At 50.3% G+C, this 18,270-nt stretch overlaps 1 protein-coding gene across 2 annotated transcripts in view; it reads left to right on the top strand.

Moving 5' to 3' along the window:
• CAPN15 (calpain 15) overlaps positions 1–18,270 on the top strand; it is a 102,771-nt gene that overhangs the window by 65,888 nt on the left and 18,613 nt on the right. For both annotated transcript variants that reach the window (XM_067534056.1, XM_067534055.1), the window contains one exon: positions 12,809–14,285. In XM_067534056.1, coding sequence (XP_067390157.1) covers positions 12,831–14,285 — 1,455 coding nt within the window. In that variant the 5' untranslated portion in view covers positions 12,809–12,830. The remainder of the gene's footprint in view (positions 1–12,808; positions 14,286–18,270) is intronic.

Genomic DNA, 18,270 nt, shown 5'->3' with positions numbered 1-18,270 from the left:
CATCTCTGTCCTGTGGGAGGAAGACAAACATAGCACATCCACTGCAGGTGACAACAACGGATTGCTCCCTCTCCATATCTCTGCTATGTGAGCCTCCTCAGATGCTCAATTTCCTACTCAGCAACGTCTGGAAGGCAAACACCTGCAGTGGGGTCTCTCCGCAGGCGAACTCCCAGGCAAACTCCCTCCTTCTCCTTCTGTTGGTCTCTCTGAGGTACTTATATGGCCCCTATTACTGCTGTAATCTAAGCACTTCACAATCTTTAATGTATCTATCCTCAACCCGTCTGTGCAAGAGGGCAGTGCTCTTGTCCTCATTGTACAGATGGGAACCAGGCACAGAGAGACTAAGTGATTTGCACACAGTCATACAGTAAGTCTATGGTAGAGCAGGGAATTGAACCCACGCTGCTCAAGTCTTAGGCTTGTATTCTCACACTAGGCATCTTTCCTTTCTGCTGTATTCTGTTACATCCAGGAGCACACATGGGTTGGATGAAATGAATTTCCTTTGTGTTAAGAAGAGACTTCTTCGCCATAGGATTTTAAGACCAGACTTTATGTAATCTGTGACAAGACCAACTGCTGACCATGGATGGACCGCTGACTTTGCACACCTTCTTGAAATAATTTCTGGGCCATCTTTGTTCCTTTCATGCCCCTCTGAATTGTACCAATTGCCCTAGATGGAGATCTGGGTAACCTTTTCACTTGTGAGTGAGCCTTTGAAGATTACAGTGTCTCGACATGTCTGTAATTGCACAGCTCACTGCTAGCAAAACCGGTTTCCTCCTGAAAGGTAATTGCTTCAGTGTCCTGAGATATTAAGACCAATTAAAGGCTAACGATCCACATCCTAGTTTTTCTCATCAGGCGGACCTTAAAAATTCAAAGCCTGCTTTGATGATTTTATGGGAGAAATGATAAGGTCCTGGGTCTCCTCTATGTCAGCTTTGGGGAGTAATGTCTGAGGCTATACAGTACACTAGAGCTACATGGTACAGGGAGGTCTGAGAAAAATCACCTTTTGGGACACTTAAACCTTTATATTTTACAACATGGTGCCAGGCTTAGAACTCCAAGGGCTACATTTTCAGATGCACTATAACCTCTACTAGATCCTGCCCCCTCCCTTTCCATCTGAAGTGCAAAGCTTAACTGGCTGGCTAGGGATTTCCTTGCTGAAAGGTTAGCCCCTCATTCTGGCCCTGGTGCAGAGGCCATAGCTGGGAAAAGGCAGTGTGGTTAAAACTCCACTACCCTCTGCATATCGTTGCCTGGCAGAATGAGCCCTCGGAGCGAGGTGGGGGGGCTGCTGCAAGGCAGTGCAACTTGTCCCGGCACATTTCAGTTGTGCCAAATAAGTGCTCTGTCACAGTTCAGAATTCATCTGCCAGTCTGGCACCTGCAGTTTTGATTGGCAGTTGTTTGTGCCTGCAGTTTTGTGGATGCAAATAATTCATCTTTAAACATCTGCTGTCACCAACCCAGTAGGCTAGACATTTAGGACCTGATTCTCATTAGTGTGTTCCTGTGTTTGGGGCAGGGATGGTGAGAAGTTACCTTGACTGCTACCTGTATTCTGCGTCTGTGCCTGGGACTCTCCCATCCCCAGCATGTGTCAAGCCAACCTCAGAACTTCTCATGTTCTTCTTTCCACAGCCCCCTGGAGCAGTGGGAAGTAGAGAATACCACAGTGCAATGCCCTTGAGCTACCATCTTGTGGTTCCTCCTCTATGCTGGGAGCTGGGACCAGGGTTTATGTAGAGCGCTTGCACCAGCCAGGAGAGTCCCTGTGTAGGCGATATTCTTAAACAGCCATTTCTGTGCCCTTCCAGAGCAGTATAAACGGGCCTTAGTATGATTGAGCGTCCAGCCCTAGATTTTGTCACTTGCAAAGATGCAGGCACACTGTAGAGGCAGACTTAGAAAACTTGCCCTAAGAGCCTGATCCAGCTAAGCCACAGTAGCCAGACTGAGCCATAAGTGCTTAGAAAAGTCCTTTCTTTTCCATATTGCAGCAAAGTGCTTTCCAAAGCTCCCAGCTTTCCTGTTTGATCAGAAAAATGGTGAGTGAAAGGCATAGGACATGTAAGAAATGCTTTATGCAAGACAGCAACTGATGTAAATTGGTGCACAAAACACAGCAGTTTCCCATGGCTTCTGTGCTTTATTTTGCTAGTGCCAAAGTATCCTGTAAAATAAACTCCCTGTGTTCTGAGTCTGTTTTTATTACAGGGTTCTAATTGATTGGGTTCTTATATTTTGACCTGAAAACTTTGCTTAAAAGTCACAGCCCTCCGTGTCCTCCAGTCTAGTGTATGCTGTGTAATCCTGCAAAGTATTTGCGGATGTTTATGCTATGATAGAGCTAGTAGAGCTAACCCTACTGGGGCAGGAATGGTGCTAAACTGGAGCTGTGGAGAGAGAAAGATTGAGAGAGAGACCTGGTTGCATTAATGGCCCTTTTAACACTGCTGCCCCCTCTTGTAGTTCACCCTCCCATCGTATACCTTTGCCCCTTCGACAGCCAGAGAATTGGATTTTTTACACTTTTATATTTTGATAAATAACTCTCCTACTCCCTTGTCCTTATTAAACTCTGCAAATACAGTCCTCATGCTTCAACTCCTTCACAAGTTATTACCATTGGAAAGTGCCATTTTCAGCACAAATGCACTTTCACTGCTTCAGTGAATGGCCCATAACTCTGAGTCTGCTCCATTCAGGGGAGTGAAACTTCTGGAAGGACAGGGCCGGGTGGATGAGAGTTTGGCGTGAAGGACTAATGACCTGCTCTCTGATACATTTCTTCCCCTTCTGAGCCAGTTTCCTGGAAACTGGTGACTGATTTGGCCTAGGCTGACTCCAAAGACCAGGCAGGCAGGAGAAGGTATAAATTTATAATAAAGCTCTGGAGCACACAATTAATATTTCAGGAACAAGAAGCTTTTATTTCATCAACAGGATCAACAAGAGGATGGATTTTTGTATCCTCCCCCCTTTCTACCAGACGGAAGGAAAAAAGGAGTAGCCTAGGTTTGCAGTGGTTCAAACTGCAGTCTGTCTGAGCTCGTGGGTCTTGCAACCACACAAAGTGAGACGCAGTTTCATGAAACAGGCGCTTTTCATGCTTGACCTTCCAACAACTCAGCTTTTGGCACATCTGCCTCGTGCATCTGCTTTTTGGCCACGGTTGTGCCAAGGCATGCTGGATTCCTGCAGCACCCACTCCGGGGTACCCAGCACAGTGGCTGGGAGCAAAGATGGTTGGGACTGGTGGGTAACTTCCAAACGCAAGGTGTTGTGTTGCAGGGTGGAGTTAGGATTGGCCAGACTATTGGATCTGCAAGGCTTGTTGGCTTTCTGCACAGGCCAGGGAGCAGCCATTGTAGACCGCAGTGCACCTGAGTTAAAAGCTGTTAGTCCGGGGTTACAAACTGCTTTTAAACCTCCCTGGGATGATAGGGGTGTGTGCTGTGAACTCAAGGTATTCTAGCCCCAATAGCTTTTCACCTGGTGTAGACAGAGTCTGTGCTTCAATGAGCCAAGTTCATCCCTGGCAATCATCTACACAGCTCACCTGAGGGACAGGTAAATTACTATCCCTGTTTTGCATGGGGAAACTGAGGCACATGCAGGCAGAGTGACTTACCCAGGGTCTCACAGGGTAGTCAATAGCAGAGCTAGGAGCAGAACCCAGGAGTTATGGTCTCCAGTCACTGCTTGAGTGCCCCTTCCCTTACGAAGAAGTCAGTTTGTTTCTAAAATACCACGGGGCTTTATGCTGTGTTACATTCCTTTGCACAAGCAAACTACTGCTTCAGAGCACAATGGAGTACTGCTTGACTTGGCTGGTGGCTCAGGAGTCAACTCTAGGAGTTTCAGGCCCTGGAGTGCTTTTGGGGGGGATGAGGATGGTTCTTGGCATAACGCTGAGGTTGAGAGAGACTTTGTAGAATCTTGCCCACTTACCTGACGCTAGAAAGGCTGGTGCTTCCATCCCTGACAGATAAAGCAGAGCCGATCCCTGAAGTCAGCGCAGCTGTGGGGAAGTCTGAGTACAATGAAACCAAAGGGCAGCTGAAACTGCAGCTTGTGCTGTGGAAACGTTTCTGGCTAGAGATGGGTAAGTCACCCGGGTCAGAAGAAGCACTTGTGACATCACAGTGTGCCTTGCTGGAGAAGCAGGATGGCATTGCTCAGCTGCTGACCTAGACCACCAGTTCCTCTCAGGAAATGGACTTCCCCCATCTTGATCCGTCATGAACGACTGTATTCAGGCAGCGGTGACTTGCTACATAGCAAGCTGGAGGTGCAGGTTGGGAGGTGAGTTGGGTGCGAGGGTGGAAGGGGAAAAGGAACATCTCTGTAGTGTTTGCGGAGTTCTTTCCAAGTCTGGCACCCCTAGTGTCAGTGCCTGGCTCTGGGTGGGTGGGGCATGACTGGCTGGCTGGGATAGGCTTGGAAGTGTTGGCCTAAGGATCAGATTCTTCCTGCCTGTGCTGTAATTTACCAGGATTTGATGAAGGTCCCTGCTTGGGGCCTGCCTCTTTTAGACAACAATTCTTTTCTCAACAGGCTTTGGGATTGTGGCGGGCAGGGTGAGTAATATTTGCCAAACCTGCATGTTTTGCAACATGCTAACAATGAGCGAATGTCCTGGCATTTCACCGCTCAAGACAGTAGGGTTAACTCTGCGTTAGGTGATAAATGACATGAATTTGTTAATCTCTATTTTGATACCTAGTGTGTGGCCAAAGTCAGGCCTGCACTTCAGTGCTGTCTTCAAACCACCTGTTTCTGGTCTTGGGTGCAGGTACAGCTCTGCTGGTGCAGTTTGGCTCATTACGTGATCAACACCACCCCCAGCTCTTATAATCACTGGGTATCTGTCAAGATAAGAAACTCTCTCTTTTGAGCCCCATTGGGCAGAGGCTTTGTGAATCTGCCCTGGGCCCCATTGAGAACCATGTACCGCAAAGCAATCCATGCTGCCTTGGTGGAGCAATGTTTGAGATTTGAAACATCAGCAAATGGAGAAGGGTTGTTCTGGGGAGAGGGGAAGTGATTTGTTGCTTGAGGAAAATCAAGCCAGATAGCTTCTGTAAAGAAGCTTAGTGCTTGTCTTTCGTTGTCAAGAAGGATTTGGCTGGAATATATTGTGTATCAGAAAATTCCATGTTTATAGCTTGTTAACAAGAACAATTGATTTTTGCACTCGAGAGAACTGAAACAACAGGTTTAAGGGCTTTAGATCTTTTGGAGGAATTTTATGTAGAGAGAGGGCTAAATTCTGGTGACACTTGAGCAGCTGTTAATGGTGAATAACTGTTCAAATCAAAGCAGTTGCTCTGGGCTAGCACTGAGGTGATGGGGGGCCATTGTGTGTTTTCACTCTGACACTTGGATCTCCTCTCATCACACTGTATCTGAACTCCTTTCGCCCTCCAGCAGGGCTCTGTCATCTGCCCCTTGCCTGCTAGTTGGTTACTAGTGAATGGGGATGGCTATCGCAGTGATGGAAGCTCCCCCTACAAAGGTGATATACCAGCTGATCCCACCCAGCCCAGCCTCCCGCTGTCGTCGTCCCCCCCCCCTCCCCCAATCCTGCCAGCAGCCATCAGTACTAAGAGGATGCTGCCCTTGCTATTCTAGTCCTGCACTACTCCCCCTACTTTGCCTCACCGGCACCCCCTTGCTTATTCCAGTCCTGGGCATCTCACAACCACGCCATGGGTGGCGGGGCTTTGGTTTTATGGACAGATATTCTCTGCTAGCTCAGGATGGGAGCCCAGCTCTTCAAAGGTGACTGGCAAATGCTTTAGCCTCTGCACCATCCAGTCCTAGTAATTTTGTCCCTTTTAATTAAGGGACAAATCAGGCAGCAGAAGAACAATTATAGCTCCATAATGGGCTCTCCATTCTCTCACCACCTTTCTCTCCCTCTGTCTCTCGGGACGTCTGGGAATGCTCCGGACTGCGTCAGGGCCTCTTGCATGGTGCTCGTGGAAATTTCCAACTGCAGCAGTCCCCTGACACATCCGTGCACTTGAAAACGTTATCGGCGGGAAGAATCTCCCTGGGGCAATGGTGCACAGTATTCCCTCCAGTCCCACACCCTGGAGCTTCCGCAAGGAGACTGCCCCTGGAGGCGGATTCAGTCTCATGTTTCCTTTTCCTTTGTTGCTATAAACACCCAACATTTTCTGCTTGGGCTGCATCTGATTGGGAGTTGTACCCCTTTCACCGTCTCTCCCTGCATCACTTGAAATCTGCCACTGGGAAGGCTCTAAGCAGCGGCTCCCAAACTATATTGGTTCATGTGCCGTCCTGAGATGTGAATGGATGGAACATCGAGCTCTCATCCCCTTCACCTGGCAGTTTGGGAGCCCTCCCAGCTGTGTAAAGCATTGCAGCGATTGAGATTTTCTAAGGCCTGGTGTACACTTAAAAATCAGGCGCTCTGAGCGCAGTAGTTAAGTCGCCCAAACCCTCAGCGGAGAGGCAGCTAGAATTCTTCTTAGCTACCATCTCTTAGGGAGGTGAAGTCACTACATTGACAGAAACGCGCTTATTCTATGCGCTTATAGTACAGACATAGCCTAAGGCTTAGTCCCACGAGAACATGAGAACAGCACGCTGGGTCGGACCAGTGGTCTGTCTAGCCCAGTATCTTTTCTTGTGCCAGTGGATGCTGCCAGAGTGATCCATGCCCTGTGTCCAGTCTCAGTATCTGGCAGTCAGAGGTTAGGGGCACCCAGAGCAGGGGTGGCATCCCTGGCATCTTGGCTACTAGCCATTGATGGACCCGTTCTCCATGCAAGTTGGAAAGCTGTGCTGGTGTAACTAAGTGGGCTGGGGGGGGAGGGTGACTCCCAAGCACCTTTGTACTGGTTGGTATAAGTGCATTCACACTCGGGGGTTGTGTTGTTTAAGCTATGCCAGTGTACTTAAAGTGATACAACTTTCTGGTGTAGGCCAGGCTTTTGTGTGTAGCTCAGAGCTTCCCCAGCCATATCATGACTTTCCCAGCCTTTTGTGCATTCTTGAATTTGCCACCGAGTGTGGGCCGCACCCGTTCACTAGAGCAATAATCAGGGTTACAATCTGGCTGGTTTTTAACTGGCCTGGCTAGTTTTTCTACTGCCTTGCCAGTTGCCAATTAAATGTGCTGGTTCCTCCCCCTCACATGTCCACACCAGTGGCCATGCAGCGATCTTGTACGTACCACGTGCAGGTCAGATGGCTGGGCGCTCTGCTGGCGCAGCCCCTGGATCCAGCTCTGTCTGCTAGACCCTCGGTGTGCTGAAACCGCAGTGCCAGGGAAGCGGCATGGACAGACCCAAGGCTCCCCAGCAGCAAGTGGTAAGGAGCAGGGACTGGGGTGTGGGAGGCAGGGGTTCCTAGGAGGGCATGATGGGGGGGGCGCCCTCAAGGGCTCAGGCCCCTGGGAGGGGTGGGCAGAGGGGCTCCAGGGCTAGGGGGTCAGGCTGTTTGGTGGGAGGGAACAGAGGCTAGTTTCTCTGCATCTTGGAGATGGCTGACCCCCTTGGCTAATGCTAACTTGCTCAGAGCTGCCGGCATGGTGTATCGTTGACATTTAGATATATGTTCCGTTTTCTGAGCCATGCCCCTTCTGATGAAGAGGAGAATGGACTTGGCTGTAATGTAAATATAAAGGGGATTTTTTTAATTGATAGGACAGACCTGCTGAGCCCTCTGAGATTTAGATGGGGAGGTATGCGTGATGTGGGGGATCTGTGGTGTAAATCTTTCCTTGCACCAGAGCTTGTGCCCACGTTCACAGAGGCTAGCAAGCTGCCATTCTCCTTGCAGCAGTAGCAATAATATATTTACTGTGCCAAAGGATTGCAAAGCACTTTGCCAAATTTATAGAAAAGGCTAATTCTGTCCACCACTGAAATGCAACCAACTCTGGGGTGGAACTTGGTGGCTGTTTAACACCCCATATCATGGTTTAAGACAGGAAATGAGGAATACTGCCTTCAGCCAAACTGCAGGTGGGAACTTTAGGCACAAGAAGTAGAACCTGGGTTAACTCAGAATGACGTTTACTTAGGACATGAGGGGTCTAGCCCTGTTCTTCCAAGAAGTTCCATAGGCTGTAGTTACTAGTCAGGGTGTCTGTATTTAATCCCACCTGGAAGCCTCCTCCTGCAGCACAGCATCTCCTGTCACACACTGAGGCCTTGGTACAGTCCCGAACTGGTGTGGGAAGAGGGCGGCCAACTGATCATTAACTCCGCTCTCTGAGCCGACACTGGCCTTCCTTCACAGTACATACTTGTGGGGTACCCTCCACATGCACACAGGTGAGGAGCACGGCTAAGTGTTCCTCTTGGGCCTGTAGCCAGTGCTATTTCCCCCGCAGAGCGCTCTTGAGAAGAGGTGTTCGTGGTTTGGCATCTTGGTGACTGGGAATGACCCAGCACAAGAGTTCAGCCATGGGCTGGTGTTTGGTGAGAGAGCCAGGCCGATTCCTCTTCTCCCTCCGCCTGCCCGACGTGATGGGACCTGAGTCTTGTAGCCTTAGCCAAGAGGATGGATACAGCCAGGGCAGCAGCAGCTCAGGCTCTCTAGTGACGGGGTGAGAGGATCGTTGAGTCTCTGCAGCCTAGTCCACTTGTGGCTAATGTGCTGAATGAGTCATTTGTGGCACCAACTGCAATGGCGTGTTGATGGTGTGGTGGCCTGGGAATTGGGCCGCAGCTACCAGATTCATTATGAATGTTCGTTAACAGCTGTCAGGTGCAGGTAGCCTGCTGCCGCTCCCAGTGCCCCTGGCTGAACTACAGTGTGGTCGAGGGGCTGTGCTGAGACTGTCAAAACTCATTCCACTTGTGTGCTGCAGCAGGTTTTGCACTCGGTTGTTTCCAGGTGGTGGCTGCGTATGCTAGGACACGCTGTGCTTAGCACCCGTGCAGTAAGGAGCCATTTAATTCCTTGGTGCTGCACATTTTGGGTCCGTGCTTGCCGAGTAGTGGCTAATCATTGTAAACCAAACTCCCCCATGCTGGTCATAGCAGGACGAGGAGCACAAGCATGTTTGTTTGTCTCAGTAGCTTCCCCCAGATCTGAGAAGTGTCCTGGAGAACAGTGGGCAGAGGGAGGTGGCCACTGAGATGGGGGAACAACTGGATTTTCACAGGTCCACGGGTGGACTGGCCATCTGGTAGTTCTGGCAAATGCCAAAGGGCCGGTGCACTCATGGTCGCCTCCAGCTGGGCCTGGCTGAGCGCGGAGCCACTCCCCCCTCCTGGCCCCACCTCTTCCCCGCCACATGGGCCCAGCGGTGCCCTGGCCGGTGTGCTTTAAATGCCAGGGCCGATGTTTAGTCCCAGTCCGTCACTGCACAGGTTTGCTGCCTGCTGGGAAAGCAGCCAGCCAGGTCTTGTGCGTGCAGATTCGCAGCATGCTGGCATGTGGTTTGGATCTCTCTTCCAGTACCCGCTTTGAGTGGGGGAGAAGGGAAGGGGGCACTGCTGGTGTCTGGCTGGTGTGTTTGCTGCAGGGCCTGTATCTGGGAGGGCTAAGGGGACATGTGCTGACCTAGCTCAGAAAAGTACCTGGTACCTGACTGGGTGAGAATATGGCCTGTCAAGCAGCTAAGGAGAGGCAGGAACAGCAGATGGGCGTGCTCAGCTGCTCTGCCCCTCTGCCAGAGGCAGGTGTCATCTCTTCAAGCAGCTGTCACCCCACCCTGACAGTTTCTGTGCTTCCCGTGGAGAGGCACTGCAGCCTGGCCCAGCCGCTTAACCCGGGAGGGTCATCTCACCCTCACTGTCCCAGAAACAAAGCACCGTAGGGTTACTCCTGTGGCATTCCCCTCCGAGGCTTGTCAGGGGGGAGGGTTTGCCTAGCCCACCCCAAAGAACAAGAAGGGGCTTTCAGCCCCCAGAGCCCATGAGCCCTCTGAGATGGAGGGTCTGCTAGAGGCATGGGACCATCCACAGAGGCCCCTATTCTTCTGCCTGGACTCCAGGGTCCCAGCACTGTGGCTGTATTGGAGATACTCCTCCCCAGGCACCTCTCAATGGCCAGAGCCAATCTGTGCATGAATGGCCCATCGTGTGCGGAGTGATATTCCTGCTGTAGGTTAGTTGTGGGTTTGTTATAGATACACCAACATACCTGATACACAGCATCTGGCTGGGTGTGTGAATGTGTTATAGGAAGTCAGTGGGCACCAAAGGGGTCCACCCATGCAGATCAGATGGGAAGAAATAACCAGTTGACTCCCCTAAGATGGAGACTTGCATGGGTTGCGTGGCTGATGATCATCTTGTGGTAGCTCACAGCTGTATGATTCAAGGCAGAAGAAAGGAAAATCAATTTTTACATTTCACCTTATTATGAAAGATTCCTGAAATAACTCCAATAAATGCCTTGTAAAGTGCAAAATATTAAACATGATGTGAACTATAAAGAGGTTTCCTGCTCCCTCTTTCTCGCAGAAGTAATTTGAGTCTCTGAGAAGGACTTTGTTTTAAAATAGATGTAAAATTCTCCTGGTGGGTTGGGGAAATCCAGTAGAAGAGATGGCAAAGATGCCATGGGCCCTTCTGGAGAGGGTGTTTGTCTGCTCTTGGTTACCTGAGTTCTCCACTAGGCGGTTGTTGCATTGCCTTTCAGCACTGGCAAGGATAGCTGTTTTCATTCGCTTCTGGCCAGGAGGCTGTCTTTTCCCCTCCTGGCTGGCTCCAGACTCGGTTTCTGCAGAGCGCTCAGCGTTGGGCTGTGTTTGGGAAAAGCAGTTGGTGCACAAGGGGCTGCCCTGCTGGGAAGCAAGGAGCTGTGCCAAGGACATGACACGCCAGCACTCAGTGGCCTGTACTGGCTGCTTGTAGATCTCTGGGCTGAGTTGAAGGTGTTTGTGCTATCTTCTAAAGTTCTGGGACCGCCTTGCTGAGAGATGAGATCCCTCACTCCCCATATAGTTTCTGCTGCAGCTGAGATTGGTAAGTGTGCTTGAGCTGGGAGCCAGAGGCGCCTTGACGTATCCAAGTGGGAGCTGCTGGCCGGCCAGCCAGTGTGAGAGTCCCTCTGGTCTGGATCTTGCTCCTGCCTTGTGACCCAGAGTAGCCTGAAGTATCAGGTGTACTGGGCCCCTCCCACTTCAAGGGGCCGGTCCCCTTTGGACACGGATTGGGATTTTTCCCTCTGTCTTTATAAATCTAACTAGAAAAATTGTGTAATTTTTCTAACCTTCAAATCTCTCATGTAAATGAGGAAAGAGCCAGGAAGTTCCCATTTCAGCCTGATGTTCTGACCTTCGCTCACACTCAGGGTGCCATGTTTGGAGTGTTGGCCTTGACCCTGCATTGCCTGGCACATGCTGGTGCATGTTACAAGCTGAAAGGGACATTGCTTGTGTGGTGGGTTTACATCTGACCCTGCCTCCCTGCAAGGGGTGATCAAGTGTTTATCATGCAAAAAGCACTGCTAGTTTGCTGGTAAAGCAGAGAAATTAATCTCAGTGCATACAGTTCCAAGTAAAGGTGTCCTCAGCATTGAGGAAACTGCCAGTTTTGCATAGGCTCAACATTTTAGAAAATGTTTTTGTACCAAAAGATCTGAAAAAATCTAAGATCACTAGAAGGGTTGCCATCACTTGGTTTCCTTTTCCAATAAAAAGCTTTTTTTGATTTTGTTCTGGCTTTTTTTCCTGGTTAGGATTTAAAGCTTCCCCTGCAGTGTTTGCATTGCAAACCTTGCAGCAATTTGCTTGTGCACTAGAAAGAGTCTGGAAGCAAAAACGAAACTGGCTAAGTGGTGGGAATGAAGCAAATACTCGCCATTCATGGTAAAATATAGATTAGATTTTAAAAATGTTTTCAAAGATTTAATAAGCTAAGTTGTTATTAATTAACCAGGTAAGAACGTTTGTTTCCTTTAAAAATCTGATTTTTTTTAACCAGTGTGTCTTTTTTTAACTCTTTACCCGGCATGTACATTTTACCAGGGGTATCTTCTGTTACATGATCACCGTGTCTGTCTTTAAGTAATCCAGATATTCATGTAGGTGCATCCAAGGTGAATGGATACAGGTGCAGTTTAAACTAATCAAGAGTAAGCTGTAGAAAGGTGCTTTAGAAAAGCTGTTTGGAGGTGTGATATTAGCACACTTCCCAGCCTTGCCCTCGGAGATGTCTATGCCTTTCTCCACAGTTGTAGGCAAAAGCACAGCTCCTTTGGTGATAGAGTTCAGGGTGAGATTGAATCTGTGCTGCCCGTGATGCCTGGTGCTGTGTGCTCACTAAGAAGTACACGTGAAGCTTCTGCTGATACATGAAATCTCTTGAGTGAAAAGCAAGAGGGAAGCGGAGAAGAGGGGTCACTTACAGCTCTTTGGTGAATCCACTGGGTGGCTGGCATGCCTTGGGGGGGGGGGGGTGTTCCTCTGTCTCGGGAGGGACCCAGAGGCATTGCACAGCTTTGCATTGATGCCTTTCTGCTGCTCCTCAAGGCATTTGGTAGGAAGCCAGATCAGTGTGGTGCACTTGGAGAAATGAGTTGTCGGTCCCTAGGGTGCAGCCACCTTGGACTCCTATACGCTCCCGTACTGTGAGCAAGGCCCTGTCTGCACAAGGCAAGGAAAGTACGTGAGCACCTTTCTAGCAAGAGTTGTGTGTTTGCTACAGAGGTGTGAACACGTTCTCCCTGGTTAATGCAGAGAGCGCCTCATAGTCCGTCCCCTACCAGAAGCCCCTCTGGCAGCAGCTGGTTCCGGACTCTGGAATTCCTGTGCTGTGGGTTGGTAACGGTGTCTTCTGCTCTCTTGCAGTCACACCCCCTCTCCTGGTTCTATGGCCGCTGTGCAGGAGTGGTCCTGCACCCGCTGCACCTTCCTGAACCCAGTGGGCCAGCGCCAGTGCTCCATCTGCGAAGCTCCCCGCCAGAAGCCAGACCTCAACCACATCCTGCGGCTCAGCGTGGAGGAGCAGAAATGGCCATGTGCCCGCTGCACCTTCAGGAACTTCCTGGGCAAGGAGGCCTGCGAGGTGTGTGGCTTCACACCGGAGCCCGGGCCTGGTGGCTCCCCGCTGCCCATCATCAACGGCATCTTGCCTAAGCCCACCGTCGTGGTGGAGCCCAAGGGGATCACCACAGAGGAGGCATGTAAGGTGGAGAGCAGCAGTGAAGAGTCTGGGGGGAAGAGCCCCGACGAGGATGGCTGGGCCTGCCCACGCTGCACTCTGCACAACACGCCCGTGGCCAGCTCCTGCTCCGCCTGCGGGGGGCCACGTAAGCTGTCGCTACCCAAGATCCCCCCGGAGGCGCTGGTAGTCCCTGAAGTCATTGCTCCGGCTGGTTTCCATGTGGCCCCAGCTGCCCCCCAGCCCAGCGTTGCCATGGAAACCCTGAACAGTGACCCTGTCACCAGCCAGAGCCCTGCGATCATGGAGCCGGACGCTCAGAAGATGTCAACCTTCAGCCCCTTTTCCCCTGGCCTCCAGAACAACCCTGTACCCAGGAGCCGCAGGGAGGTGCCACCTCAGCTGCAGCCACAGGTGCCTGACGCCTCTCAGCCAATGGCTCCGATGACGCCTGGGCAGAAGGGGTCTCCGCAGGGCCAGGCCAGGGCTTCCCCAGCTGCCCGCTTCCAGGAGCTGCTGTCAAGCAAGCGGCTGAGCGTGCTGGAGGAAGAGATGGAGGTAAGCCCGTCCCAATGGCAGTGCAACACCTGTGCCCTGCTCAACTTGGCTGGGGCTAGCAAGTGTGAGGGCTGCAGCGCTCTGAAGGGTAGTGACATGATTGACCTGGCGGGGGACTCAGTGCGCTTCACCCCCTGCAGCTCTTCCAGCCCCGACTTCACCACCTGGTCCTGTTCCAAGTGTACCCTAAAGAACCCCACCCTGGTGCAGAAGTGCAAAGCCTGCGGTTCCTCCAAGCTGCATGGCTTCCAGGAGCACGGGGCACAGGGCGAGCCGGCCCCCAAGTGCTCCGACTGCGGCTCCGACAGAGGGGGCTGTGCCTCCTGCAGTAGCAAAGCCCCGTCGGCCTGGAAAGTGGCTCGCCTCTTCCCTTGCCAGCCGCCCTTGGCCCAGGACAGCCAGTGGTCTTGCCCTGCTTGCACCCTACTCAATGAACTCAAGGCCAAGCATTGCGTGGCTTGCCACACCCTGCAGCAGCACATGACACAGCGCAAGGGGGCCAAGCCGCTCAAGAGGCGGGAGAGCATGGATGCGGAGAAGCGGAGGCAGACGGACGAGGGGGAGGCCAAGGCCCTGTGGGAAAACATTGTGAGCTTCTGCCAGAAGGTGAGTGCCCTCCAGGCCCCTTGGTGTCTTGCAGCCTTATTCTGCCCGTGCTCCTCTGTGCACTCTGCACGGCGTGTGGGAGAACGAGATGGTTCTGGACTGTCGTGCCTGGCACCTCTCTGGCTAGTCCAGGAGGTTCTGCTCAATTTAACTTTCCCTTTCAGTTGCAGAGGAAATCTTCCCAAAGCGACCCATTGCAGTGCTGTCTGCCTGAGTCTGCCCCCGAGAACTTCTAAAACAAGAGACAAAAGGTGGATACAGACTGATGGCAATAATACCATCATTGTCAACCCCAAAAATTTAAAAATCTGTGACTCGGGGCCTAAAATGTTATGGTATTGACTTAAAAACCATGAGGTTTTAAAAATCATACATTTGCAGTTCTTATTTGCCTTCTGGCTTTTTAACCTTTAAAGTTCATGTTCTTAAGCTTATCTCTGCAGCCAGAAAGGCTAAGCATTTATTTATTGGTTTTTGTTTTTAAAAGAAAATTGAGATTCTGTTGCATTCATGTGATGCCCAGATTTTAGGGCTTTAAGGAAAAAAGCAAATATCATAAGACTTGTGATAAGAGTTGGCCAGGCCGCAATGCTTTCCTCCGATTGGATGCTTTAATGGCAACATTCATTCACAGTTTGAATGATAGATTCAATGCTTCTACTAAATAAATCTGTAATCTCTCCTGCTTTCCTCACTGTAACGTAGGAGTGCCTTGTGGAGAGAGCATCTAGCTACTCTGGGCTGGTGGGAGGCAGTGTTACAAGAACCTTTGGCTGGGACTTGGGAGACATAAGTGTCACTCCTGGCTCTGCCACTGGTTTGCTCCGTGACCTTGGGCAAGTCACTTTGCCTCCCTGTGCCTCAATTTCCCCATCTATAGAATGGGGATAATGATACTGACCTCCTTTGTAAAGCACTTGGAGATCTACTGTTGAAAAGCACTACAGAAAACTTAAGCTTTGTTGCTTATATTGTGGGTGGAATCTGAGTTCTATCGCTCCCTTTTGATGGTGAGGAATTCGCTTCCATCCTCACTCAGCCCAGATGGGTGTCGTGTGTGTCCCTCCTCCCCTCCCCCTCCAATTTCCCACTGAGGATTATTGACTGCAGGAATGCTGACTTTCAATGGGAGGCTATTGAAAATTATGACCTGTGTTTAATTTTATCAGCACTCATCTTTGCCAAGGCAGCTGGGTACCTTTACATCCATAAGGCCCTGACTCAAGAAGGTATTTACGAATGTGCTTAACTTTAAGCAAGTGAATTTGAAGTCTTTGGGGCTACTGGCATGTTAATTGCCTTGCTGGATCAGGGCCTAAATCAGTCAGGTGCAGAATAACTCACCCTCATTCCCTGATGGCTAATCCAAACCTGATCAGACAAATCAGTCTAGCCCTGTGGCTCACCGGACCCCAGAGGCATTGAGAACTCCCTCTGGCAAGCCGTGAAGGTATTACCCCTGAAGCTTGCAGCTCCGTCAGCCCAGTTGATCAGAACTGCAACAGGTTAGAGGGAGAAGCTTACCTGGACCTGAAAGAAATGCACCATGATTGATCATGAATAAAGCAGTAACCCTCCCATCCTCTCTAGAGATTTTCCACACTCTTTTCTCTTCCTCTTCTCTCGTGTTCCTGGGTCTCAGTCTCTGCTCTCATCATAACAGCATGTGAGATTCTGCCTGACTGAATTCATTCTTGCTTTGGGCCTGAACTGAAGAGTAGTTTAAAGAGTTGGATCTGCTGCTGTGTTTGATGGGCCTAAAGTCATGGCTATGTTTTGTACGGATAACTTCTAGAGTCAGGACTCCAGATGGGATGGACCATTGGTCTGTTCTGGTGTGGCAGTCCCCATTCGGACTAGCCCCAAGTGTCCGCATGATCCTGAAATATATGGAGTAACTTCCTATCTCCCATTGATACTATTTGCATCAACAGTCTCCTCTGGCAGTTTATTCCATATGTTAGTGGCCTCTGAGTGAGGAAGTTCTGCTTGAATTCCCTGCTGATGGCATTCTGCTCTTGTCTGTTTCGCTTGTACATTTCAGAATGTTTCTCCCTGGCTCTGTATTTTAACAAGCATGGCCCTGGCTTTATTCCTTTTTAGACTTGTCTTTCCTCTGTGTCCCAGAATGGAATAAGATTTAATCTCCCCACCTGCAGTCCTATTTCTGCCCAGCCCCCTTTGGCACAAAACTCAGTCAGGTCCTCCCATTTCTTTTGTCTCTTTGCCCGGCACTGTCTCCCCTTCTCGTTTCTCTCTGTGCCTATGTTATCTGGATTCCCTGATCCTTCGTCCCCTCCCTCCCTTTCTAATGGGAACACCTGTCACTAATAGTGCACGCTCTGTTTTAAAGCACTGCACAGACACTGGGGCATATGCTCGGCAGATGCAAATTGTCAGAGCTCCATCAAAGTCAGGGAAGCTGTGACAGTTTACACCACCTGAGAATCAGCCCTGTTAGAAATAAACAAACAGGTTGTCCCTGGGGTGGATTGGGGAGATGGAACCCTTTATTGCCTGCTCGTTCCACCTAGATGCCGCGAGTAAGCGACAAAGACGTAACTTTACAATCCTTTTATCCATAACAGTATGTAAATGTATAAATTTCCAGCAACTCCCCATAGACCCTTATTTGGTTACATCGACACCTATAAAATGAATATTAACAACTACATAATGAATACAATTATACCCGCCCCGTTTGTTGTTTACGGGATTATTGCACAGAGTGCAGGCACATTACTTTGAAACTCACTAACATTCTTTAAAATATACAATATGCAAGGGAGGAAAAGAAGATAATGATGGAGTGGAGTGGCGATAGTTAGCCTCAGTCTCATCCCCTGCGCAGATGGCCAGGAAGGGAGGAGGAGAAGAGAGAGAACAGACTCTAACTAGAATTCATACCAATTAGCAGAAACAAGGTTTGCCCGTGCCACAACCCCATTGCCTGTAACTTAGGCCTGACCATTTGTCCTGCTTTTAACTCTTTACTCTCCTACAAGCCCCATTAACTAATCCTCACGACCTCCCCTCTGGCCTGTCTTGGTAATTGAGCAAACATTTTCATTGTCATTGTACAGAGAAGGAAACTGAGAAGCAGAGCGGAGAAGTGACCTGTCCACAGTCATGTCCAAGATGTGTGGACACAGCATCTAGGAGGTGTAATTCCCAGCATGGATCAATATACACACGCCCACTTTGCTCAAGTACCCTCCTGCCTGACCCTTGGTACGCATTCGGATGGCTGGCCCAAGCCACTGCCCGTGCCATCGGGGCCACAGTGCTGCTGTTAGGAGCTAAATTGAGCAGAGGTAGTGCGTCTGTCTACCCGCGCGGGGAATGACATCTCCGAGCTTGCTGTGGAGACATGCCCGTAGTGAGGCAGTGGAAGAGCTGGAAATGAACCCAGGAGTCCTGACTTCTGTGCCATGCTCTTTTTCTCTTTCTTAAATGTGTGTCTCCCCCGCCCTCTAAAGCTTTACTCTGCCTTGCCATACCTGTGAGGGGCTGTCTCTGTGTGTTTCCTTCATTCCCACCCCTGTTATCTTCACTTCTCCTGGAGACAGTTCACTATTGGTGGCTGTACCTGGCCTTTCATCCCCAGCAGCACCGTCCTCTGCACCCAGTGACGTCCGATTGACATGGGTCAGAGAGAAGCCTGTGAGACTCTAGGCTAGAAAAAGTCTGCTAGCTGGGAAGCCTTAGTGAGCGGGAAGGAAGGGGTGGTGAAAGGGACCCCCCTACACTCCAGACAAATGGTAACTACTCCCATCCCAATAGTATTGCTCCTGCTCCAGTGATGAGGGTGCTAGAGCGAGAGTCAGGAGAGCAGGGTTCTGGTCCTGACTCTGACACATTCATTGGAGGTCAGTGGAGTGACACCACATTCCATCAATGGAAGATCTGCCCCCATGGTGCTCCTTTATAAAGGTGAAATCAATGAGCGTTTGGTCTGAGCAAGGACCTCAGCATGTTGCCCTGT

Source organism: Emydura macquarii, unplaced genomic scaffold (genome assembly GCF_026122565.2).
Source record: "Emydura macquarii macquarii isolate MOO-44397 ecotype Brisbane River unplaced genomic scaffold, CSIRO-AGI_Emac_v2 contig_3374, whole genome shotgun sequence".
Lineage (NCBI taxonomy): Eukaryota > Metazoa > Chordata > Testudines > Chelidae > Emydura > Emydura macquarii.
Note: the sequence above shows the minus strand (reverse complement) of the source record. Positions and strands in the feature narration are given on the sequence as shown.